The sequence below is a fragment of the Mauremys reevesii genome, linkage group 1, assembly GCF_016161935.1.
Source record: "Mauremys reevesii isolate NIE-2019 linkage group 1, ASM1616193v1, whole genome shotgun sequence".
In the NCBI taxonomy this organism is placed as follows: Eukaryota; Metazoa; Chordata; order Testudines; family Geoemydidae; genus Mauremys; species Mauremys reevesii.
The window spans coordinates 62,309,684-62,336,878 of NC_052623.1; the positions used below are offsets into that span (position 1 = coordinate 62,309,684).

Consider the following 27,195-nt stretch of genomic DNA (forward strand, 5'->3'; position numbering starts at 1 on the left):
TTTTTTTTTAACAATTAAAAACTAAAAGACAACATGTTATAAAGGCTTCCACAAAGGCAACATGCAAATCAGACCTTGAGAATTACTATATAATGAGCACAAAACACGATGGAACTTTCCTAATTTTGGGGACGGTATTAATTTTTGTACTTGCACTAAATCACTAGTAAGAATGACTCAGGAACAGAGATGCAGAGATGTGTATATCATTATGTTAGTTACTTCAAACAAACAAACAAACAAACAAACAAACAAACAAACAAACAAACCCAAATCTACATCTAGGTATGCTAAATGCATGGAGTGAATGGAAAGGCGTCATGACCCTGCAGGCCTTGAGACTGGGTCCACAGGATTGCCAGTTGACAGTCGCCTCCCTGCTCCCACCCAGCATATTGCTACTAACCAACCAAGCAGAGAAACCATGAAAACAAAAGCTACACCAGGGAGGCCTCCCCAGGCCCTGATTGGAGGAACACCAGGATCTCTGATTGGTCAGGACTTCCTATTTAAACCCAAAGAGAGGCACAGGAAGTTGTCCACACAACTGGGCTCTACCTGGCTGTTACATCAGACCTGGTTCCTGCCTCTCTGCCTGGACTCCAGGTTCCTGCCTTGTTACTGATTCTTGCCTCTTGTCTCCAACTCTGGCTCTGACCCTTTGCTTGACCCCCAACCCCAACTCTTGCTCCAACCAGACTACCCAGCCACCTACATCCCGGCCCCAACAACAGGCAGATAACAGACCTGTCTACCCCCCACTAATGCCAAAATACTTTTTTTTTTTTTTTTTATTTGGAGATAGACCAATCTCCTAGAACTGGAAGGGACCTTGAAAGGTCATTGAGTCCAGCCCCCTGCCTTCACTAGCAGGACCAATTTTTGCCCCAGATCCCTAAGTGGCCCCCTCAAGGATTGAACTCACAACCCTGGGTTTAGCAGGCCAATGCTCAAACCACTGAGCAATCCCTCCCCCCTAAGCATTCACCCAGTGAGTAGATCTAACTAATGGGTACGTTAACACAAAATAAAGTGTCAATTTAAAAAAAATGTTCTTAATTTATTATTTTTACTCTGTGGGCCCAATCAAAAGCACACTGAAATCAATGGAAAGAGTCACACTGATTCCAGTGGGCAATGGATCAGGCCCCCGACAATTCACTCAGAAGCTTTCTTTTAGCTATTTCTCTCTGCTTCATTTTTGTACTTTTCCAATTTAGCAAATATTTTTGTGCTGTATTTCATATGTGCCTGAAACTAATAATGGTTAATAACTTAAACACATATAGGACTTATAAAAACAGAACATTTATTTTTGGTCAGTAACATCATCTAGATGAAATTCTGCTCTCAGATGCCTAAAGTTCCCAACAATGTTAATAAAAGACATCCTCAATCATACCTAGCGCAAAATTTGGCCCCTCCTCTTGTAAGAGCTCTCCTTAAACATTGTTTACTACTTAAATGGAATTATAAAGTCAGTAGGGTATTTTTATGTCTATAAAATATGTGATTTAAAAAATGTTTAGAGAGTGATTAGTTTTAAAATGATATACGACCATACAGAGTAATGCCCTCCACTAGCTTACAATACAGGAAATGTGAGCTATATGTCCAAATATTCACAGATGGACTAGGAGGTGTTTTGTCTGTTTTTATTTTAATTTTCAAGATTTTATCATAACTGTTTATGTGTAATGTTACCTATTAAAATTACTTCAAAATAAAGATTTCTGTTTTAAATCTTTTAAAATCAAAATGGTTTAATAACAGGAGCAATATATCGTATGTAGTGGTAAGAAGCTCTAGGAGGTTTAAGAGCATTCAATGATATGTCTTGTGCCTTATCGTGTATATTAGGTGGGCATATAATGTTATTTAATTACAGCAGTATTCTGTTATATGTTGTTCCTACATATACATGCACGTGGACGTAGACACACTGCATTGTTTATGTATATAACATGGTAATACTCACCTCATGCCCATGTCATTTTTGGCTGCCAGTCTAAAGGTGTACCCCATTGCTGGTGATAGTTTAGTAATTCTATACTGCTTCTGTTGGCCATAGTAACACTGACAAAACTCTCCATTTCCTTTTCCCTAAAAGGAATAATTAAAACTCATATTATTTACACTGTTCATTAAACAAGCACATCTACTGATTAAAACAGTTTGCTAAATCTTGAAGAATGTTCATCCAATTAAACTCAAAACAAGCCAAGGATACCAAAAGAAGGTAAGTGTTATATCACATGGTTATGAATACTGAACTCAAAATGCTGTTTTCTCAGTCCTTAGCTCCACAGGGCTGATGAAGGAGGCTGTGCATGTTCTGCACCACAGCCCACCTAACTCCTCTCCTGATAAGCTCTTAAGTGTCTAAGGGGATGGGTTGGGAGACAGCTGAGCCATCCTTACACAAGGAAGGAGATCTTCACATGGAAATGACTCTCAGCTCACAGATCCTGGGAGGAAGAACGGGGCCACCAGAAAGGAAAAAACCACCCTAAACAGTGACCCAATAACGTAAGTTTTAAGAGCCACCTGATAATACTGCCATTTTCTGTTCAGCAAGCAAAATTTGAGGAAATATAGCTGTATTTTTGACACCTTCTTAGGAATGAATTGTATATTACCAACACTTGCCTCAAAGATATAGGTCACAATTAAGGATACAATTTGGTCACAGATTCTGTGACTTTAACAGACCTCCGTCCGTGACTTTTGCTTTCACCCCGCAGTGGCCTGTGGGGCTCCAGCTGTCAGCCCCACCCTGCAGCTGGCAGGGCTCCAGCTGTCAGTGCCTCCCTACCCCCTGTGCAGGGCTTCAGGTTCAGCCCTGTGGTGCTGAGCTCTCGATTCCATGATTTATGGTTTATTGCCTGCATCCTGCCCGTGAATTTTAATAAAAATCCCCTCGCCAAAATCTTAACCTTAGTCATAGTTTTCCTTTGAAAATATGTTCACATTCACACAAAGCTATTTTTAAAAAAATACAAAGAGAAAAATAGTATAAATACAGCAAACCTGCTTACCTCATCCCATTCTAAAAGATAATTGTGTATTTTAGAACCATTGTCACAAGATGTCTGCAACAAGAAAAGAATAAAATTAGGACACAATAGCATCAGGACAAGATCACTTTAGAAAAATGGCAATGGGCTAGAGACATTCATTTATAGGTCACCTGTTCCAATCAAGTCAAGATCAGAGGTGACCAACTGCTCCCTGATGCTGGCTGTTTGAGGTTTCACTCAACTCTCCTTTTATTGGCAACACACACCTCTGAAAAATATTCTGGCAACAGTGTCAAATATCATCCTATAGCAATTTTCTGAGGAGGGTTAGATAGTTAAAGGGTATAAAGGGTTACGTTAGCTTATCTTAATGAAAGAAAATATATGTGTTTTGTAGTTTAAGCCATGGGTTTTTAGCAGCTATGGGAAGGTCTTGAGGAAAAAAATGTAACTGGCAAGTTACAAGGTAAGTTGTAAAAATGCTGAGCTCAAAATGTGGCTAATAAGAGAAGAGAAGCATCTAATTATCAGAATTGGTTCTAACAGACAAAGAAAAGTTGTTTTGTGATATGATTAACTTATAATGATGCCTAATACAGCAATGTTATCTTGAAGAAAGAGGCCCACTCATAAACTCTTGTCTACAGGCTTAAGGGTCAATCCCAAACTAGACAAAAACTGTTTTTTAAGATAAGATAACAGTCATCATGACATCACTTGTTTCTTACACTGTATAAAAGAATCAGGCTTCCTAGGGGTATTTATCAGATCCTACCTAATGATGCTGAAGTAAATCAGGATGAGAGGGTTATCCCTGGGACTGATCCTTTTGTGAATATTCTCATCAAATGCTTATGAATGTTTGTTACTGTGTGGATGTGGTAATTGCTTACTATGTAGACATTTTAGACATGTTTAGAGCAACTGTACAAATACCATTTGGCCTTCAGATTTGGTGAACTGGCGATGTGGCAATACTATGTATTAATAATAATAATTCCAACAAGAGCCAAACTACAGCCACAGAGATTTTCTTAGTGTGATGGCTGATGATCTTGCCTATTACATTTTCTTTACTACATTAAAAAAAACACCCTATAGATTATGACGGCCTTAACTTGTTCTTTTTCTGATTTTTGTGCATTTATCTTTGAATCCTGAAAAATAGCGAAAATACTCCTCCAGGCCTACGAAAGTCCATAGGACAGGAACTCTTTTCCATAAGTGACTTACTCCTACAAAAATAGATTGTACACCCCATTTTCTGCTGAAAACAGAGAATCAACATAAACTCAGTTAAATGCACAATAGTCTTTGTAAAATACATTTTGTAACAAATTAATTTGACAAAAATATACTGTACAGACCTTGAAGTGCAAAAAGAAATGGTTTTGACAGTTTTAATAAACAAAAATACTGCATATCAATGTCATTTTAAAAATAGTCCATGTTTTAGATTTTGAAATAATCTGCAAATGACGAGACAAGTTCTTATTTAAATTTTAAAAGCTGAAACTTTAAGTGACATATCTATTTGTCCTCAACTCCACTTTTTACTTTAGCTGGATGTTACTGCTAAAATGATCAGCAGTGATTTAGTTAGCTATGTTGACACTTAAGTTGGCCATCTTTAAGTTTCAGAGTGTGAACAATTCAACCGAGATGAACAGAGCAATTTATGTTTCTTTAGGCTATTGGTTCGGAATGTCTGCAGTCTCACAAAGATAACAGTTTATACTTGGGTTCATGTTTTTAGGAGTCTCTTAACACCAAAATTAACACATTTCTTTATTAAACGCAAAAGTTTAGATACTGAAGTATTCATTTGATAACAAATATTTTACAATGTAAATAGTTGCTGATGGTCACTGTGAAACAGACAGAAAAAAATAACACATAAAAATGAATGCAGTAATAAACTTTGAAAACATCCTTTGGGGTTGATTCAATACTGCATTACTCCCAAGTACTGTAATTCCACTCTTAAGTTATACTGAGATTTGCACTTAAAGCAGGTATTAAATCTCATCCTGGGGTCATTTAAAACAAGTCTTACCTTCCATTGCAGAGTGAGAGAATTTTTGGTCCGGTTAGTTATCCTTGGAGGATTTGGAGTATCAGGTTCACAGCTCATTGTTGTAAAACTCTCAGCTTCTGAAGGGCTTCCCTTTATGCAGTTGCATTCTGCTTGGACTCTAGAGTAGTAAAAGAGGTCAATAACATTTTGTTTCAGAATGTACAGATACAATTTCTGTAGAACCTGAACAATATTTTGAGTTCACAACATTCAAAAAACAGCATATTCTCATCCCCTCCAAATGTTATAGTTAAAAGTAAATAATAAAAAAAGGTGGAAAATTTCTGCTCAATACAATTTATGCAAAGGGGAAATGCAATACACTGCTTTGGATATACATACATAGTGGTTCCCATCAGTCAACAATTACCCTCCCTATAGTTATATATGAGAAACCACAGTTATCCTCTTGCAGTATACTGGATACCACTATGTGATAACCACAGGTAAAGGTAGACTTTTAATGGTGACCAATGTATTAAAAAAAAATTATCCAAAGGTAAAAGTGTACAAAAACACTGAAATTTATCGGTCAACCTCCATATTTTGTTTTCAGATATTAGCAGATTAATATTGTACACATTCCATAAATATGTAGTAAACTACAAGAACACTAAAAGCCAATTATTTAAAAAAGAGACATTATGAGATGTAGTGATATGCAGAGTATCAGATACATGAAAGAATTTAAGCAACTTCCACCAATTTTCACAATTTGTGCAACACCAGAAAGAAAAACATAACATATCATAACTTCAAGTTTGGTCTTTATTATTGACCACCTACCTGCATTAATTAGAGAAAAACCTAAAAACCATTGTGGTTTAAGGACTTCATGTTTCATACTTAGGCCAAAATGTTCATGCCTGGATACCTAATGTTAGGCACTTAAATACATATTTATCCAGTTAAATGTGTATTCTCCACCTCCTTTTGTTAGTCTGAAGTCTCATTAACTAGCATCTAAATTAGAAACAAGAGAGAGAGATAGAGAGAGAGAGAGGAAAAGGAACCAAGCATGGCATCTTCTCCCCACCCTCTGCCATTTCTTCCATGGGCCATGAATTGTGCAGCAGTTCTTGCTGGAGCTGCAGAATTATAATGAACTAGGGACAGTGCATAATTGGTCAGATTCTCTTGCCTGCTACTGTGTTAATTGTACAAAGTGGCCTTAAAATGTCCAGAAATAACCAGTGGAGAATTCCCCTTGTGTAGGTGAGCTCTCCATTGGTGGAAACCTGGCAGAAATGGCTCCTTCACCTCCTGTGCCGACGCTGCCATAAGAAGAAGGAAGGGAGAGTGTCAGGGGCGTTCTGGTAGCATGAAGTGAGAAGGAGGGAGCATGGTGTAGTGAGCGCCACAACTGGCTTCCAGAGTCTGCCAGTCCTGGACCTCAGGGAGAAAGAGTTCACTACTCTTCATTTGAGAGTATCAACATTTCAACTGTGGCTAGTTCATAAATTACAGTGATCATCAGGGGAAGAACAGCATGTCTGGTGGTAAAGACTGAAGATATCAAAGTCAGTTACTGTGTTCATACTGTTATACATACTAATTACAATGAATAGTTTCAAATTTGGAAAGTTACTCTAAAAATTTCCATTGCATTTAATAGATAAAAAGAAGGGTACTTACCTTGCATGGTAATCAGTTGCTGGCCTGAGATCATTTATGGTAACACTAGTTTTTTCTCCACTGGAAAGAAGTACAATTTTGTTTAAAATATTGTCTCAGAATAATAGAAATTAAAGATCGAAAGAATTTAATCAATCCACCTTGCAGTGCAGGATTGTTCCTTGCTATTTCCTAATGCTTTGTTGTTCTAGTATATTTAGTGGTGCTTTATTAAAGATGTATCTATCTTTTGGTTTCCAGTTCTTTTATATAAAAAAGATTGTCCTCCACTTTACTTGGTCACCCAATGTGTGAGATATCATTTGAGTCCCATCCTCAGGTGGACACTATATGACAATAATATTTTAAAATACTAAACATGTACATAAACGCTTTATAAACACTGATTTTCACACCTCCCTGAGGTAAATAAAATCATTACTTAAAATAGTAATTGATTCTTCAAGAGAGCTGCCACTGTATATTCACATTTTTGGGAACACCAGAGATGGGAATACCAGCACACCTGGAGTAGTTCTTACTGGGGCTGAATAAGCCCCAATTACTTCAATTTATACAACTAGTTCTCACACCATTGTACATTCAGAATGAGGCTTTAAAAGGGCTGTGTAGCCCTAGCCACATTCCTTCCATTAAACCCAAAAGTCCTATGAGTATAGAACTTTGAGGAAGAAGGGATGGTGGCAGGTAGTGTGCATATGCAGAGACAACACACTTGAATAACCACAATTACTATGGTAAATAATTATTTTTATTCTTTGAGGTGGCCTCTGCATATTCCTACTTGTGAGAGGCAAGCAAGAAGTGCAGCCCCCAGGAAGGCGTTCATTAGCCTGGTTTGGGTAGCTTTTAGATTACATTGTGAAGGCTCATCTCTTGTCCCTTTGTTTTAGGGAAAGAGTTGCAAGGGTCTACGACTCTGTTGGTGAGGCTTAAGTTTTGCTTACATTTCACTGTTGCCAGGGTATTGTGTTCTGGAAGTAATAAAAAGTTAAAAGACTGTCATGGGGTCTGTAGCGGGGTGATCCCCCGCTCCTGCCTGGGAGGGCTGCAGTGGTAAAAGCAGCCCTGGAGAGGGCTGCAGCTCTAAAAGCTGGGCTGATTAGGGAAGCAGCTGCAGCTGGGCCACAACCCAGTCAGGCCACAGCTGGCCTGTATAAAAAGGCTGGGAGGCAGGCGCTCAGCAGTCTCTCTCTGCGTTCAGAGAGAGAAGGGCCTGGCTGCAGGGAGGTTAATCAGGTATCTAGAGTGGAGCAGGGCTGGGGAAATGCCAAGGGAGCTCCAGCCTAGGAAAGCCCCAGGCTGCAGGCCTGGTAAGGCCTATTAGGTACTGGGTTGCAGGGGCAGCCCATGGGTAGCCAGAGGCAGCAGGTCCAAAACCCTTTGCCTGTGATGAGTAGCTTATACACTGCAGTCTGCCCCAGTGAACGGGGGCTAGATGAGGACTGCCAGTAGCCAAGACTGAGGCAAGTGGGGATAGTGGGTGGGGGTTCCCCTGGGAGGCAGAGACCCAGACTGTGGGGGTACTTCTAGGGGGCAGCACCCAGTTAAAGGGGCACTGGGGTCCTGGGAGGGACATGGGGGCTAGCAAGCGCTAGTGGGACACCGACCTGCAGGCGCTCCAACGGCTGGAGAGCTAATTCCCGGAGATGACCAGCAGGAGGCACCGCAGAGGTGAGGCCCGCATGTTTACAGGGTCCCAGAACCTTGGAAACGTACCTTTGTTTTGGTGGTAGTAGTAGTAGTACAAATTGAAGTAAGTAAATGAAAAAGATTTTGATCTGATCCTGTATCATTTCAGAAACCTTAACTTCCATTGTAGTCAACCGAAGTACAGTCAGTGGAAGATGAAGGCATTCTGTTCCTTAAAGGGTCAAGCCTTTACATAGTAAATTATTGGTAAAGATTTGGGAAATAAAGCAGTTTCATCTTACTGATTAAAACAATTTGCCTCAAAAGTGAAGTTGTGTGAGACGTCTCATTATCTCACTCTGTAGATAAAAGGCAGTTTTTAAAATAGGCTTTTATGTACAAAGTTCAGGACATCAGTAATCTAATAAAGATAACAAATACCTACGTATATACAGTTTTGTATTTTCCATCTTTTCCGGTGTTTGAAATCAGAACTTCATAAACATACACCTTCGGCACATTATTCTTGTCAGCGTCCCCATTGATGACACTGGATGGAGGGGACCATGCAAGTACTACTGTCCGTGCCTGAATGTCTGATATCTACAGAAACATAACATTTAAGAACTCTGTCATATAACTTCAATTGTGGGCCAATACTGATAACTAAACAGTATGAATAAAACAGAACAGAAAGTGTGACTTTTTCAGAATATTTGTTCAATTACAATAACTCACTGGTTAGGCTACAAGTGGGACGAAACTATGTATTTGGAAATACAGGAAATGGCATGATCACTTCCATCCTCAGACACAAAGCTATTTGCAACCAAAGAACATAGATAAGTAACCAGAGCCATCTAGTGGCAAAATACAACTGAACAGTCTGGTTACATTTGTTTGTCATTCTTGTGTATAATAAATTCTGGGAATAATTGTTTTTTATTCAACAAGGCTCTAAAATTTTTTATTAAACTTGTTAAGACATGAAGTTAAAGGAACACCACGAACAACAACAAAATCACGCCTCTGTCTGAACATTTATTATCTATTGTTATATGTAACATTTAAGATTACTAAAACTGAAAATGCTTCTTTTATATTCAAGATTGTGTATTGTGCCTATCACCATAGTATCTGAGTGCCTTCCAAACGCACATTAAGTGACATGACTAACATTTATTGTGTGGTGCTCTTTCTTTCTTCCTCTCCCCAAGGGGAAATCTGTGCATGGATTTCTTTTCATTTTATTTTTTTAAGCATATGTATGCTGTGTTATTATTAATGAAGGTAAGTTTAAAGCGCATTTGAACTTTAGAATGGAAAGTGGTGAGGTTTGCAGTGGTTCTTTGATCCTGCAGGAATTTCTTCTGCAATCTTGAATCAGTCCTCTGAGAAAGCTCTGTCTTCTGCATAAACAAGTCTCCCCCTTGCAGTACACAGCTATGTTGTGCCACAGGAGCAGAGTAGTTGACTGAACTCCAGTTCTTGTCGCAGAGCTCTAGATGGTCTTTTAGGTATCCCGGTCCCAGACCATTAAAAGCTTCCCAAATAGAGACTAAGAGTTTGAATTTGATGTGACATTCTAGGGGGAACCAAAGTAGCAAGTAAAAGACATCTCTGATGAGCTCATGGTAATCCTTGTTGTGCAAGAGGCATGCTACTGTATTTTGTACTATGTACTCCTGGGGGAATTCTGCACCACTGCGCAATGCAGAATTTGTGCAGAACCTTCCCCGCAGAAAAGATGGTTACTTACCTCTTGTAACTGTTGTTCTTCAAGATGTGTCGTTCAGGTCCATTGCAATTAGGTGTGCATGTGCCATGTGCACGGACGTCGGAAACTTTTTCCCTTAGCAGCTCCCGTCGGGACAGCAGGGGAGCCTCCTAGAGTGGCGCCCTTATGGCAGTGTATATATTACCCTGCTGGCCTGACCCCCCTTTGGTTCCTTCTTGCCGTTGACTCCGACAGAGGAGAAGGGGGGTGGGTATTATAATGGACATGAACAACACATCTCGAAGAACAAAAGTTATGAGAGGTAAGTAACTGTCTTTTCTTCTTTGAGTGATTGTTCACGTCCATTCCAATTAGGTGACTTCCAAGCTTACCATTGGAGGAGGGTAGGAGTCATGGAACGATTGATTGAAGAACAGCTCTGCCAACCACCACATCATCTCTGGCCTGTTGGTTGACAGCATAGTGGGCTGTAAATGTATGCACTGAAGACCAGGTAGCTGCTTTACAGATCTCTTGGATAGGGACCTGAGCCAGAAAGGCTGTCAAAGATGCCTGCGCTCTGGTTGAATGAGATGTAATTGCTGGGGCTGGGACCTTGGCCAGCTCATAGCATGTGCAAATGCAGTCTGTAATCCAGGATGATATGCGTTGCGCAGACACAGGAAGGCCCCTCATTCTGTCGGCTATGGCGATGAACCATTGGATCGACTTGTGGAAAGATTTTGTGCGCTCTATGTAGAACTCCAAAGCTCTCCGTACATCTAGCGTGTGTAGGCTGCGGTGTCTCGGGCTCGTGTGAGGTTTTGGAAAGAACACTGGTAAGCAAACGTCCTGACCCATGTGGAATTGGGAGACCACCTTGGGGAGAAATCTGGGATGTGATCTAAGCTGTACCTTGTCCTTATGAAACACCGTGTAAGGTGTTTCGGAGGTGAGGGCTCTCAGCTTGGACACCCTCCTTGCCGATGTAATGGCCACCAGGAACGCCACCTTCCAAGAAAGGTAGAGGAGGGAACAAGTGGCCAGGGGATCAAATGGTGGGCTCATGAGTTTGGAGAGGACCAAGTTCAGATTCCATGCTGGGACTGGTGGGTGAGAATACGGGAACACCCTCTCCAGCCCTTTGAGGAATCGCCCCACGATGGGATTTAAAAACACTGAGCGCCCAGACTCCCCTGGATGGAAAGCTGAAATGGCTGCCAGGATGGAGGAAAGAGATAGACCCTGTTGCTTAAGGTGTAGGATGTAGTCTAAAACAACTGGGATAGGAGCCTGGAGCGGTTGAAGGTGCTTGGGTTCAATTCAACAGGAAAACCTTTTCCATTTTACCAGGCAGGCAGCCCTAGTGGAAGGTTTCCCACTACCGAGAAGAATTTGTCTCACCGACTGAGAGCACTGGCTCTCCATGGGATTTAGCCATGGAGTTCCAAGCCATGAGATGTAGAGATTGCAGGTGGAGGTGGCATCCATGGTCCTGCGTGATCAGATCCAGGTGGCGGGGCAGGGCTATCGGGGCATCTACAGACAGCTCTAGGAGGGTTGTGTACCCATGCTGCTGGGGCCAAGACGGGGTGATCATGATTACTGTTGCCCTATCCCTGCAAATTTTGAGGAGGACCCAGTGGACGAACGGGATACGAGGAAAGGCATACTTCAGACCCTTGCCCCATGATTTTAGGAATGCATCGGTGATTGAGTCCGGACTGTGGTTTTGGAATGAGCAGAACTGAGGGCACTGTCTGTTGCTCTTGGTGTGAAGAGGTCTACTTGGGGATAGCCCCACTTTTGGAAGACTAACTGTATGATGTCCGATCTGACTGACCCCCCGTGCATGTGGTATGACCTGCTGAGGCAATCCTCCAGCTTGTTCCTTACCCCTGGAAGGTACGATGCTTTGAGCTGAATGGATTGGGCTATACAGATGTCCCAGAGAAGAAGAGCCTTGCAGCAGAAAGGTGAGGGTCGGGCTCCGCCTTGTTTGTTTATATAGAACATGACGGTGGTGTTGTCTGTCAGGACTGCCATGCTGTGACCTTGCAACGTGGCATGAAAGGTTTGGCAGGCCAGATGAAACGCCCTGAGATCCTTCAGGCTGATATGGAGAGATATCTTGTCCCTCGACCCCAAGCCTTGTGTCCTCAGATCTCCTAAGTGTGCGCCCCAGCCCACATCTGACGCGTCTGTTACTAATGTCAGAGAAGTTTGGGGCTTGGCGAAGGGGACCCCTGCACAGACCACTGGTTGGTCCAGCCACCAACCCAGGGATTCTAGAACCTGTTCCAGGATCATCACCAGAAGGTGGTAAGACAGTGCGAGCCACGCTTGCATGGGCCCGAGTCTCAGTCGGGCATGCTTGACCATGTACGTACATGCTGCCATATGCCCTATTAGATGCAGACAACACCTGACTATCGTGGTGGGGTACTGAAGCATTGATTTGACAATCTGCTCTATGGCTTGGAACCTGGGTTCTGGAAGGCTTGCTTTCGCCTGTACCAAATCCAGGATTGCCCCTATAAACTCTATCCTTTGGGTAGGTATGAGTGACGATTTGGGTACACTGAGGAGGAGCCCCAGTCTGTGAAATGTGTCCATGACCATCATCACGTGGGATTGGACCTCGTCCTTGGAATGACCTGTCAGTAGTCAGTCATCGAGGTATGGATACACTCGAACTTGCCTTTTCTTCAGGGAGGCCGCCACCACCGCCATGCATTTTGTGAACACCTGGGGGGCTGTAGACAGGCCAAACAGGAGAACCGTGACCTGGTAGTGATATTGGTTTACAACAAACCAGAGGAAGTGTTGGTGCACCGGATGAATGGCAATATGGAAGTATGTCTTTCATGTCGAGGGCAGCATACCAATCCCCTGGACCAACGATGGAATGATACTGCTTAGGAAGACCATATGGAATCGGAGTTTGACCATAAATTTGTTGAGTCATTGAAGGTCTAAAATGGGTCGAAGACCCCCCCTTTGCCTTGGGGATTAGAAAGTAATGGGAGTAAAACCCCTTTCCCCTTAGTTCCTGTGGAACCTCCTCCACTGCACCTATCTCGAGGAGCGAACAAACCTCCTGCATAAGGAGTTGCTCGTGAGAGGGGTCCCTGAAGAGGAACGGGGAAGGTGGGTGGGAGGGAGGGAAGGAGGAGGAGAACTGGAGGGAGTATCCCACCTGTACCATACATAGTACTCAGTGGTCCGATGTTATATGGGACCACACATGGTAGAAGTGGGATAGCCGGTTTAAAAACCGTGGGGATGGATCCGGGAAGTGGGTTGGTACACTGTTCTCGGGTGCACCTTCAAAACCCTTGCTTGTTTCCGGGCTGGGGTTTATTCTGCTGTCTGTGCCTATTATTTCTGCCCCTCCTGCAATATGGCTCCTGTTTGGGGTGGTGTTGATACTGCCAATGCTGCGGAGGCTGAGGTCTGAAGGGCTTTTTCTGGGTTGCCGGCGTATGCATCCCTGGCGACTTCAGGGTGGCCCTAGGATCCTTAAGGCCGTGCAGCCTGGAGTCTGTTTGCTCCGAGAAAAGGCCCAAGCCCTCAAAGGGAAGGTCTTGGAGGGTATTCTGGACCTCTGGAGGGAGGCCTGATGCCTGGAGCCACACTGAACGTTGCATGACTACCCCCAAGGCAATGGTTCTGGCCGCAGAGTCAGCTGAATTGAGGGAAGCTTGTAGCGAAGTCTTAGCCACCGCCTTTTTTCCCCGCGATTAACACCGCAAGCTCAGAGTGAGAGTCCTGGGGCAGGTGATCCTTAAACTTGGACAGTGATGTCCAAGAGTTGAAGTTATGTCTATAAGGATCGCCTGCTGGTTGGCTATGCGTAGCTGGAGGCTACCAAAGAGGTCCAAACGCTTCGACTCCTTGGCCTTTGGGGCCGAGGCTTGTTGGCCCTGTTGTTCCTTCTCACTGACTGCTGAAACAACTAGGGAACAGGGAGTCAGATGGCAGAACAGGAACTCATAGCCCTTGGAAGGGGCGAAGTATTTCCTTTCTACCTCCCTGGCCATTAGCATGATGGAGGCCAGGGTCTGCCATATAGCATTGTAATTCATCTGTATGATCTTTATGAGAGGAAGAGCGACTCAGGAGGGATCCTTGAGCGTCAGGATGTCCACCATCGGATCCCCTTGCTCGACTGTTTCTTCTGCCTGGAGTCCCATATTGAGGGCAATCCTGTGGAGTAGCTCCTGGTGAGCCCCATGATCGATCAGTGGTGGTCCTGAGACAGATGTGCCCGCCACCACCTCGTCTGGGGAAGAGGAGGAAGTGAGGTGCTGCTGGTTGCCCTCATCTAGACTCTCCTGTGTGTCCCCATATGCCTGGGTCACGTCAGGGCCTGGCGGGGCTGACACCTCTTGAGGTGTCGCAGTGCTTGGCACTGCCTCGGGCATTGGGCCTGGTAGTGCTGGTTGCTCTTGGGAATCCGGGGGCAGCCTGGAGAGAGTGGCCTCCCTTGTCCTTGATGCATGCCTGTGTGGCAACCTGGAATGGTGTTGCATGGATTACCCGGACCTAGAGGCTCTGGAGGTGATGCCCTGCTGCTGGTGGTAGGCCAATGGGGTCCAGCAGGTGCCATGGACCCAGAGGAAGCCATTGTGGCTGCCATGCTGAGTGGGATTCTCTGCTGGCCACGGTTTGATGTCTGCTATAGCTGGAGCAACCGGAGTCGGCCTTGGAGCCAGAGGTTGTCGACGGAGAGGACCAGGGCAGTGCTGAACGTTGAGCAGCTGCAGGGTGCCATGGAGCTGGGGAGCGGTGTATGGCTGACCGGGACCGCGAACGGTACTGGGAGTCTTGGGACTGGGACCGGTGCCTCCCACTTGACGCCGGTGAGGTTGTCGGTGCTGCACTCTAGTGCCAGGTGACCAATGGCATCATGGACTGGCATGCAGTCTTCGCGGGTGCTGCTGTTGGGTTCGCTTCTGGTGCCATAACCTAGTGCTGGGTCGCGGGTACCGGGGAATAACAGGACGCCAAGCTTGAACGGGAGCGGTGCCGAGACAGTGACCTCGAGTGGCGCACCATTGCCGGCTTCCTTCTGGGAGGCACCCTCTTGGGCTTCTTCCTGCACGGGAGGGGATTTGGCGCCAACCACTCAATGAGGTCTTTTGCTACCTCGAAAGTGTTGGGCATGGCGGGGTGTTCGAGGACCTCCTCCAGACATTCGTTGGCACTGAATCCGCTGGGTACTGGACTCAACGGGACTTGTGGCGCCGGAGTCAACGGTGCCAGTTCTTGGCTCGGGCCTGCAATCTGTCTTCGCGTGCCGGGAGCTTCTTTGAGCGGCTAGTAGCTCTTTGGGGAGAGCGCCCTCTTTCCCCTTTCTTGTGACGCTTAGTTGGTGCCAGAGAGGTCGACTGGTGCTGAGGTTGGTCATCCTGTCTCGGTGCCTGCGCAGTACTGGGTCGTGCACGGATGCCGGGGCACTTCACACCAAGGAAGCTGCGGCCAGTGCCGGTTGGTCAGGGGCCGGTGGTTGTAACGCGGCCTCCATGAGCAACTGCTTAAGGTGAAAGTCTTTCTTAATGCGTGGCTTGAAGACCTTGCAGATTTTGCAGCACTCTGCCTGATGAGACTCTCCCAGACACCGGAGACAGGAGTCATGGGGGTCGCTGTTAGGCTTAGACTTGCAGCATGTGGCGCAAGCTTTGAAACCCCGGGCAGCAGCAGAGCCCTGGGCATGGGGGCAGCAGAGGGGATCCCAGGATGTGGGGTGGTAGCAGAGCCCCTTGTAAAACATGGGGGTGCTGCAGCATCCCCGCAACCCTAGTTCCCTGGGTAAATGTTTAACCATGTAACCGACAGAATTTTAATCGGTTACACGGTTACTGTTTTTACATGTTATTTACATCCCTAGTTTTGACTATCCCAGCAGGGGAAAACCTTGGACTGAACTGGCCTCAGGTGGGCGAGATAGGAAGTGGCCCAGGGAGGGCAGCCTTAAGCAGCCTCAGTTGCCAGACCACTGGTGGCCCCAAAGGACTCTAGGCTGGAGCCTGGTGGAGTGGGAGGGCCTTGGGTCCCCTAACAACAACTCCCCTGCTCTTCATGGGTCATGTCCCTGACCACTAGGCCATGCTTCCTGACCAATCCTTGAGTGAGGACCATTACACTCTGCCAACCAGAAGCATCTCTTTGTCGAGCAGGTTTAACTTAACCCAGCTTTTCTTCATGTATGAGCTGATCCTTGTCAAGCATTGGGCTAGGATGATGGAAATGGTTTTGCCATATGTTTTGAAGGATACAAAGAGCTCTCATCTGCATATTGTTGGCATATGAGCTCATTAGGTCTCAGTAGTTCTGCTAATGGCTTCATTTTGATGTTGAATAGGAACTGAGAGAGAACTGATCCTTATGGAACTCAGCAAATACAGGTCTGGATGTGAACAAGCAGTTACAGACTAAAAAAAATATTTTCCCCATTTGTTTACTTTGTGCATTTGACAGTACTTTATTCAGGGTGAGTCTTACTTTTTTCACTGCATAGTAAATTAGTCGAATTTCCATGTCCAAGGCCCTATTCTCACCCAGGAATTGGAAAAATGGACATCATGCCATTCAACTTCAATTAAAAGATGTAGTAAAGCTGCAGCTCAGCCAACATACTGATAGCACTTCAAGCTACAAAGACTATTCCCCTCAGCGATCCACATACACCTGCCTAAGTTCTGAATTAGCAAATTTCTGCTTGTAATATACTGAATAATTATTTGAAAATTTACTGAAAATTTTTACTTTTGAAACTGATTTTGAATGTTAACAAACATTTCCCTGATTCCTTTAATGATAAACTGCCTATTATAAGAGAGAGTTTTACCTGTATAGTTATTATGTCAGCTGCATTAATGCCACATACACAGAACAGAAACAACAAAATAACAGGATTCTGTGTGTGTCTGAATGATTTTAACCTTGACGAGTTTACAGTGGGTAAAATTCTCTTCTTAATTACACTGGGACTGTATCAGGGCGAGCAAGAAAAGAATTCAGCTTAGTCAGTCTTAAAAAGTCAGTTTCTCTAAAATTTATGAAATGACCACTTTAAGTAATTTGAACTTCAGTGACGGACGAGCCCTCAGTCTGGTGATTTTTCATTACTGTTGCTATCTAAAGGTCGTCCAGACCTGGACAACAGAAAATCAAGTGTTACTACAGGGTAAAACATGAATAGCTCAATTCTGATTTTGTGGAAAGTAGCATTTACTTACCACTGGCTTGGTAATATTCGAAAGAAGTGCTTCGAGTGCTTTTGTTTCTTCATCATTTTCTTAAAAAACAAAACAAACAAAAGTCAATGAATAACTGTTTAACATTTTTACAATAAAGCATCTTTTTAAATCCAGACAACACACACACATTTAGATGTGTGCAAGTGGAACTTCCTTATCAATTTAAGCTACATTGATATAAGGCACTCTAAAACTGAAAGAAGAGTACCTAAACAAGGGAGCTGTATAAATTTCATAGATTATAGCAGCATGACCATCTCCTAAAAATATATTTATTAGAGTTTAAATAACCCACTGCTTTGGAGGGCTTAGGAGACATCTTAGATATCTCAGTTACCTACCCTATTTTTCGTAATATATTTTAAAAAGTGTTTACACTAACTAAACACTTATTTAAGATGCTTCATACGTTTTCTCATATGTACTACTGAGTGAACTGATCCAACCTGGCTTAGGTAGATTAGAGGTTAGATGGGAGTTGTAGGGTATTTTTCCTTCATTTCTTTTTTAAAAAATGAGCAAATTTCAAGTGAACCTTCCTGACTTGCTAAATCTCCCACCAGAAAGTGAGATCAAGTCAATTCACTATTTTATATTCATAAGATTTTTCTTGTTAAAGTTGATTAAAAAATATCTGTGACCTGTTATGCCCTTGTTACTGCAATTCTAGGTGACATTATAAAGTGTTTCCTCTTTTTAAATCAACTTTAAATTTGACATAAAATCCACTGAAATAAAGTAGATTTGCAAAGAAGACCTGCTCTGTGTGTGTATTTATTTATGATTTTTAGTCAAAACCGAACTTCATAATAATTGCATTTGAATCAATGATAAACAAGTGCAACTCTGAACATTAAAACCAAAAAGAGAAGGAAAGAAGCGAAGATGAAAGTAGAAAGAAAAATTTTTGGAACACAGAGCTGCAATGCTGTTAGGAGAAAAACAGCAATTACAGTTTATAAGTGATTACATAGAAATACCTTTGCTGTTAAGTTTCAGAGTAGCAGCCGTGTTAGTCTGTATCCGCAAAAAAAACCAGGAGTACTTGTGGCACCTTAAAGACTAACAAATTTATTTTAGCATGAGCTTTCGTGAGCTGCAGCTCACTTCTTCGGATGCTATTAAGATGCTTTGCTGTTAAGATTCTCAATTGTTAGACAATAAAATTTTGGATGCTGCCTCAAAGAGAAACATCTATTATATATACATGTACAACAGAGGTATGATGTCTATTAAAAGTGTGTATGATGAAATGAGATGATGTGCAAATTAAAACAACAAAGGTAAAGTCAAGCCAAAATTTGAACAGTCTCTGTTTTCTTACTCTAAAAAGTTTGGCTACTTTAAATATACAGCACATATTTAAGGTTTATAACTGTACTGTAAAATGCTTCACTGATTTATTTTGTAACCTTCCAAATAAAACTGCTCGACATCTCTCAGTGAAAGGGTGAGAACTGCATTTTTCTTAGTATTCCACGTAGACTATTGACAGCTAAGAAGTCTATCCTTACTAATACGCTATTTTGTTTTTAAGTTTACTAAAAAGCTGCAACATAGTGTACATTAAGAGCAATACTATTCACACACACAACAGTCATATAGCCACAGATCAGCCCAGCAACAACCCCGCCTCTTCCAGTAGGGAGAACACAGAAGTGATGTAGCCAGCCAACCTGTGGGTGGTCAGCCCTAGAGGTTGAGACAACAGTTCAGCCTACTGGTTAGAGCTGGGTTGGAGGTGGGATAGAGTTCAGGAACTAGTCGAGGGTAAGTACTAGAGGGACAGAAGCAGAATGCCAGAGCCAGAGGGTAAACCAGAATCGTAAACCAGAGGCTGAGCTGAGGACTGAAGCCAAAGGCTGGAGCAGAACAGGGGCTGGCTTGAGAGCGGACAGCAAGTAGATCAGGAGCAGGTTCGAAAACAAGGCTAGAGCAGGATAGGAACCAGGTAGGAGCAGGTACTGGAATGAATGGCTGGAGCAAGGACTGGAAACAGGATCTGGGCAAGCGCAGCTGTCAGTGTGGTATGTGTTGAGCAGCTGCTGATCTGCTGTGGGTGCTAAGCTTAAAAGATGGCTGCTAAACCATCAGCCAATCAGGTGCTGTGGCTACTCTGTCAGTTCCAAGGCAATGCAGCTGGGCTAATTGGATGCCTAGCAGCAAAGTTAGTCAGGGAGTAGGTTAGCAACTGGCCTGGCCCCTGACAAGTGATGATGAGGGGATACCCTCTCCTGTGCAGCAGCATGACTGCTTTCTTTCTTCACTGGCTCAGTGCTGCACTAGCAAATATTGATGACATCCTAACTAGATATGGGTGCAAGGTTGTAATGAGCCATAAAACCAGCATCTCTGTTAAATCCATGTTTTTTAGCATCCAGCAGAAGTATGAATTTAAGTTCCCAGGTTTGTCTTTTGAAGTTGTTGTGCCGGTTTTCTTTGAGGAAGAGGACTGAGTGATCAGATGTGCAGTGAAAACTTTGTCAAAAGTGTTTGCTGAGTGGTGACAGGGTGTTTTTGCCTTTTATCATTTTTCTGTGTGAGTTCATTTGAGAGAGCAGTGATTGTCTGGTTTCACCCACATAGTTGTTGTTAGGCATTTGATACATTGGATGAGATATATCACATGTTGTGAAATGCAGTGTAGTTGTAGCTGTGTCAGTCCCAGGACATTAGAGAGACAAGGTGGGTGAAGTAATATCTTTTATTGGACCAACTTCTGAAAAGCTTGTCTCTCTCTCTCACCAACAGAAGTTAGTCCAATAAAAGATATTACCTCACCCACCTTGTCTCTCTAACACGTTGTGACAGGCATGCATAGAACCCACGGATCTTGAAATGTGTGCTGTGTTGGTATTGATCATTGTAGCAGTGGTGATATGTCTCCAGGTTTTGCATCTGTTCTAGCAGGGTATGGTGCTGCTTTGAGTTGGTGTGTCCTGGTCTACGGGGAGCTTGAGTCTGATGATGAGGTGGGGTGGGAGGAGGGGAGTTGTTTGAAGGCCAGAAGAGGAGGCTTAGGAAAGATTTCGTTCAGGATGTGGTCCCCATCAAGAATGGGTTGTATCTGTTTGATACCCCTTAGAGATCTAGTGTGGGGTGGTAGGTGACAAGTAGGGCTGTGTGATCAATGGTTGTTTTTCCCCATATTGAAGTAGGTTTTTCTAGCATATCTGATTGGCCCATTCCATGATGTGATCTATTTCTCTAGTGGATTGTCCATGTGTATCCTGGACTTTCTTTTCAGAGCAAATACTGTGCCTGTCTGCAGGTAATAGATTTTTTTTTGGTATGTCTGGGGTGGTTTCTGGATCTGTAGAGGTAAGTGTGGTGATCTGTGGGGATTTTTTATATAGGTGTTTGTAGGGTTCCATTGCTGAAGCTGATTGCGATGTCAAGGCATTTGATGCTGGTGTGGGAGTGTTCTAGAAGGAGCTTGATGAATGGTTAGTGGCTGTGGAGGAAATGTAAAGCAGCAGGGATACAGACTTTGGGCTGAGTGCAGCTGACGGGGATGTGCCTGGGAAAGGCACCAGCAACTAGTGCTCCCACTGAACCCTGCTAGGACGTGCCCAGAGCAGAGAAGAGAGATGGGGCTGGCAGTGCAGCTCCACCAGAGGTGGTGCGGGGAAGCCCTCTGAGTCCCATCCCTTACTCACCCACAGCCACAGTTACCTGCTTGGCAGTAGGTTTCTAGTGCCCACTCTGGCCTGAGCCATGCCTGCAGTGGGGAGGTGATGGGAGAAGTAAGTGGGGAAGGAGCTGTGGGGAGGGTGGGAGCAAGGTGGTGCCAGATTGGAGCAGGTGTAGAAGGTGCACGGGGAGTGGAAAAGGGGCCAGAGGTAAATGAGTGGGGAAGTCACATGCCCCCCTACAACCTTTAAATTGTGTCCCCCAACCATCAAGAGTTACAGGTCATCTCTGGCAGGGACTGTTTCCCTCCATGTCCTTTACAGTGCCAAGCAGACTGTTTGCACTCAATAGGCACATCAACATGCAGTACCAAGAACATCAAAGAGAGAAACCACAATGGTGGACAAAGTGCAGACCTTTATCTAAATGGAATTATATGATGTGCCCTACAAAACTTGCTCAGATCAATCAAGATGCAGCTAGCTGCTGCAATCTCTTAGGGCTGTCCCTCACTTTAATAACAAAGATGGTTGTAATCTCCATTTTATTAGATTATGTGAAATCAACAGGCTGCTGTCCAGCTCCAACGTAGTCAGTGTGGGAGCTCCACTTCTACAGACAATTCACAGAATAAGAGGTAGCATTTATGTTAATTTTTTGCTAACACTTACCTTCTACTTCTGTATCCGCTTGAGAATTACTTTTTCCTTTCCCCAAAGACTTGCTCTTTGTAGATCCTGTGCTGACAACACTACTTGCGTCCTGTCCTTTCACAAGTCCATTATGTTCATTTGTGGGAGAAGGACATTTCTGAGGTGATGGTGGCGGACTGTTCAATTTATCTTTCTGTGTTCCATGCCGATCTTTTAATTTTTTCTGTAAACGTTCGTATGTTTTACTAGACCTTTCGTCTCTAAAGTTGGACCTTCCATGGGTAGAGAGAGCATCTAAATTAAAGCAAAAACATGAAATGCTCAGAAAATATCATAATGTATAAAATATATTTACAATCTCATTTGAAGAGACTCCATATATATCTTGAAATTATATCTGTTCTTTTCTCATTGTGAACCTAATTAGCATAAAAGTTTATCTACTTAACATTTCAGTCAAACGTTAACTGTTGCATATAATTTTTTTTAAGGATAAAAATGTAACCCTTCTTCCTGTTTTAGTTAATACAATAGATCTTAAATATTCCAAATTCTGCTTTGCCCTCTTTGATACTATTAAATCCTGCACCTTTGTGGAAAAATTAGTGCTTGCCAATATGACATGTGTCTCCCTCCACCAATGAATTAGAGGCCAAGTAGTCTCAACAAGGTCCTGTTGGTGCAACAGACATAGTAATACCTATTCTGATTTATTAACAGAGTGCTGTAAAGAAGTATTAAAACAGAAAATGGAGAAACCACAGTGAAACCATATAACTCTTATAAATTCACTTACCACAGTGTTTGAAAATCTCATTTCAGGGCAGCTGAAACACCACATATTGAGCAAACAAAATGAATCAGCACTTAAGCCCTGATTAAGTAGACCACACTCATTCAGCAAAGCAAACTGAAGAATAGGCTTTGTTTAATTGGGACTAGAGAGCATTTTACTATAGCAGTAAGGCACAGCAGGGGATGGACATTGTACCCTAATGGAGGTTCCAGTCAAAAATGTTCACCTATCTCCTACTGGCTGCAACTGGTAACTAAGTTTTGGAACAGAATAATGAATTACTATTCTAATGGTCTTTCAGCAGAAACCAACAGAGATCAGTAGAAACCACCCCCAGCAGCTGAAGGATACTAATGGAATGAAACTAGTATAGCCAGGCATGCTCAGCACATTAATCATCTCTGTTTAAAAATTAACAGTAGATTTCTATATATTTATAATATCATGGGCAAAGCTATTCTCCTAATCTGTTTGATGAGGCGGTCAAAACAGTGAACAGCGGTGAACTGATGGACAGCTCTGACTTCACCAAAAAAGCCCAACCACCCAAACAGAGCATGGCTTTGGACAAATAATGACTAACAACAAGAAAGAACTGTTCATTCTTGTCAAATTTTGTACTAAAGATTCTACTTCCTTTCCCAGCGCTAACATTTTCATTCTTTTTTAACATCACATACAGAAGTGCTTTAATTACACAGTGCAGCCTTTTAAAAGGTACACACCACAGCACCAGCTCTGTTTTCTCAGTGTAATCCTATCTGTCATTAGTAAAGGAAACAGCTGGTGTTTGTTATACTTATGGGAAAAGGAGATTCGTCTCAGGGTGAACAATCTGTCACTTTACTTTCTCAATTTATGCACTGGTTGCATTTAGATTAAAAGTTTAGAAATGGGAAGACAGGTATCAGATGGACGAGATGGTTGACTTATCAACTTTTGGTAGCAAAGACATTTTATTAAGACAGATTACTTAAAATGAAAAAGCTTTTTAAAATGTATTCTTTGCATAATATACATGACATACATATGTATGCACACTTTATAATAATACTAATTACAATATATATAAACAATCTAACTATGAGGGAATAAACCTTCTGGATATTTTGATTTATCACTAACGTTTTAAATGGGCAGAAGTAACACATCAGCATCTTAGCTTGTGTAGATGTAACATATCGTTGCTCATAATCTGAAAAGATAACTGTGAAGTTCACTTACAAATATAAATATTAATTCAATTCTCAAATATGAAGAAAAAAGAAGAGCTAGCTCCTGTTCTAGTCTGAAAATTTTAAAAGTGAGAGATATTTTCTTTCAATATTTACCACTTTATTCAGAACAATCTGTGGGTGGAATGCTAGCTTAGTTAAAAATATAAAAATGACTGCCATTAACTATATCTTTCTACTGTGTGAAATAATCTACATATAATAAGTAAACCAATTATGATCAGAGCTACATATGTCCTACAATTCTGAAGTCATGGAATTGGCTGCAGTATCAATTCCTTACCATAGACCTGTGCAGCAGAATTAAAGGCCTTAAATATATGAGAAAGTTTTAGTTGTTTAAATTGTTTTCTAAACAGACTTAGTTAAATGAGTACAAACCACTTGTGTAGACACTCTTGTTTTATTTTAAAAAGAGTCTTATATTGGATTTAGTATAAGCTGGTAGGGAATCAACTGAGCTAAATCCAACATAAGACACTTTTAAACCAAAATAAGATTGTGTCCACAGGGGATGGGGATGGGAGGGAAGAGTTGTACTAATTTAACTAAAATGCTTTAGAAACTGATTTTTAGTTTAATCAATACAACTTTTTAGTGTAGTCAAGGCCTAACATTTTATTTAAAAAAATAAATTTTGAGCCATTATTGGGCAATGAAATACTATCCTCCAGAGTCTGAAAACAGCCTGAAAGAGCAGACCCGAAGAGGCAAACTCATTCATTGCAACTGAGAGTTGACTTTGAAGTGTACTGATGACATTTTGAATCTCAACTTTATTAACCAGTTTATTACCAATCATTTTAGTAGAAAAATCCTGCTAATGTGCTTATTTATGGCTGATGCACTGGTGGATATTTGAGAAGCAGCCAATTGGGTGATCAGATTACTGGGGTGGTAACCTAGGAGTTCAAGCTCTCCCCCAAATTCCAAGTCACTTTTGTTTCTGCACAAAAGGGGAAGGAAAGAGAAGATGAATACTCTTCCTTTTCCATTTCCCACCCACATCTTCACAGTGCCTAAGCCTCTGCTAGCTCCTGGCTGCCAAAAACCCAAGCCACATTCCATACTGGATCCCAGGAAGCAAAACTCCAACAACCCCAAACCCAGCAGTCACAACCTGCAGCTACCACTCCTGACGTCTTCTGGAATGCAGTTTGCTGCTGTTAATACAAAAATGTGCAACTTTGCTAAGAACCATAAATATTGGAACAGTGCAAAATTTAAAAAAATTCAAAAATTCAGGTATACATTGAATTTAGCGTAAAATAAACAAGGAATAATGTACTGTTTTATTTTTCACATATTTAATTCAATACAGATGCTCTGGTTTTGAATTTACTTGAAGTAACCATGGAAATTTCAACATGTCACAGATTTCTACACTGCTTATGTGGTAGAAATTCACAGAATTTGGATCCAGTGTCCCATAGAGAACAAAGGGCCTACCTATAATGCTGAGGCAATGGATTTAAATACTGAGTCAGAGGAAAAAGTGACACTTACTGAATCACTAAAATCATATCATATAATGCCTTGCCTTTTCCAGTGTGTGAGGCTCCCTTCTAGAACTCACCAGGCCTAATTCTGCTTAGACTGGGATATCAGACAATTTTCTGAAACAAAATACTTAACGTACTTTAATAAAAACATATATGGTTCCCTGATACTGTCTTTATTTGTACTGCAGGATGCCTAGCTAACAGCTCGAATTTAGGCTATAGTACTGCTTAAAGCTAACAGTTACACAACAGAAGAATACTGAATCGACTAGGGACGCCAGAAGAACACGAACACATTGCTTTGATAGGATATGTAACTCTTTGACAATTTACTTACCCAGATCTCCATATACCTGTGAAGTGTGATACTGTGGTATATACTGCGAAGCCATATCACCTGCTCCAGTCACTGTTGAATATATATGTCGTGGTGGGGGGGGCATCATGGCTTGAAGAGGAATGAAACCAGGCAACGGATGATGCGGAGGCCGATGTATTACTGCATGACTGCCAGGGTGAAATTCTGGAGCCTGGGGAACCACCACAACCCTTCGAACACCATTGTCTTCAATAACCTTAAGCCAAGAGAACAAACATTGATCAGGTAAAGGACTGCTTCTTAGATAGCAAACAGCTCGTTTCAAATATATGCCACAAAGAGGAAATGGAGTCTGGAACTATGCAGTCTGAAAGATAACAAATCAATAAATCTTTTTAAAAGAGAATTTTTCATTTTGAATATAAGAGCAAAAGAATCTTCAGTAGTATAAGTAGAACAAAATGGAGATGATAAGACAAAAAAAAAGAATGCGGGCGAGGAAAATGAGGGATACTTAGTAGTGTGTTTCAGTAGGTTTCTTGTAGGAAAGTGTAAAAGTGCAATTGATTTCTGGGTGGGAAAATAATGGGGAGAAAATACTTCTCCCCCCTCTTAAAATGAAAGCTGCGTGTAACAAAATTTTATAAACAGTTTTTAATCCTTTTAGGCCATTTTGAGGTTCACCAGTGTAGTTAATCCATTTTAAAAAAAAGTGGAAAACTAAATATGATTCAGTTGGTAGTATAACCTGCTACCTAAAAGGGGATCTGGCTTGGAGTAACCATAGCTTCAAGTATTGTGGGGGCAGTAACCTCAGCCTCCAGAGTGCCAAAAAGAAAAAAAAAAATTACACAGACTTCAAGATCCCAATAACAAGTGTTACAGAATACCTCAAAGGAAGTTGCCAGGCCTCTCAGCTGGCAGGTTTGCATGCTGATGAATTTGTAGTTGATATGTAATAGGGTGCGATAGATGTAAAATGGGTGTGTGGGGGAGGGTGGAAATAGCCATTCAGAAAAAAAGGAAAACCTATGTGCCCACTGTAATATCCTAAATAGCTTCCTAAAATAGGGGACAGACCACTTGGAATATATTGTTATTTGCAATGATGTTTGGTGAGATGACCACCTATTGCAATGTAGGTGTGGGAACAGGAATACACAACAATTAAGATAAAGTTAAAATCTATTTAAGGTTGGATTGATCAATTACAGAAATACTTATCTTGAATTTAAGATTAATTTTTAAGCCATAACATAGCTTTAAAATAAATACCATGTGACTTTCTAAAGGATTTGGTACTTTGAAACTGTCCCTTCCTGTAAAAGAAGAGTATTTTTAAACTAAAACAACGTTCCTCAAAGCTACCAAAACTGAAGAAGTCCTGTTCTTGCAATTCGAATATAATAACAACAGTATAGGCAACTATAGAGTTGGCCAGTTTAATTCCCCAAACATAAAGATGTAATTTTAATTATTTAAGTCCCTTATGTTTGTAGCAAGGATAGTCATACGAGTTATGCTTTCTAAGGGCTTGTCTACATTACCCGCAGGATCAACAGGCAGAAATCGATCCAGCAGGGGTCGATTTACCCTGTCTAGTCTAGATGCGATAAATCGACTGCTGAGCGCTCTCTCATCAACTCCGGTACTCCACCGGAGCGAGAGGCACAAGCGGAGTCGAAGGGGGAACATCAGCTGTTGACTCACT

At 42.2% G+C, this 27,195-nt stretch overlaps 1 protein-coding gene across 6 annotated transcripts in view; it reads right to left on the minus strand.

The window, feature by feature from the left end:
• FNDC3A (fibronectin type III domain containing 3A) overlaps positions 1–27,195 on the minus strand; it is a 178,703-nt gene that overhangs the window by 47,999 nt on the left and 103,509 nt on the right. For all 6 annotated transcript variants that reach the window (XM_039532933.1, XM_039532928.1, XM_039532940.1 and 3 more), the window contains 8 exons: positions 25,503–25,740; positions 21,651–21,926; positions 17,326–17,384; positions 8,810–8,967; positions 6,733–6,792; positions 5,077–5,215; positions 3,039–3,092; positions 1,979–2,103 (listed from right to left, as the gene is read on the minus strand). In XM_039532933.1, coding sequence (XP_039388867.1) covers positions 1,979–2,103; positions 3,039–3,092; positions 5,077–5,215; positions 6,733–6,792; positions 8,810–8,967; positions 17,326–17,384; positions 21,651–21,926; positions 25,503–25,740 — 1,109 coding nt within the window. The remainder of the gene's footprint in view (positions 1–1,978; positions 2,104–3,038; positions 3,093–5,076; positions 5,216–6,732; positions 6,793–8,809; positions 8,968–17,325; positions 17,385–21,650; positions 21,927–25,502; positions 25,741–27,195) is intronic.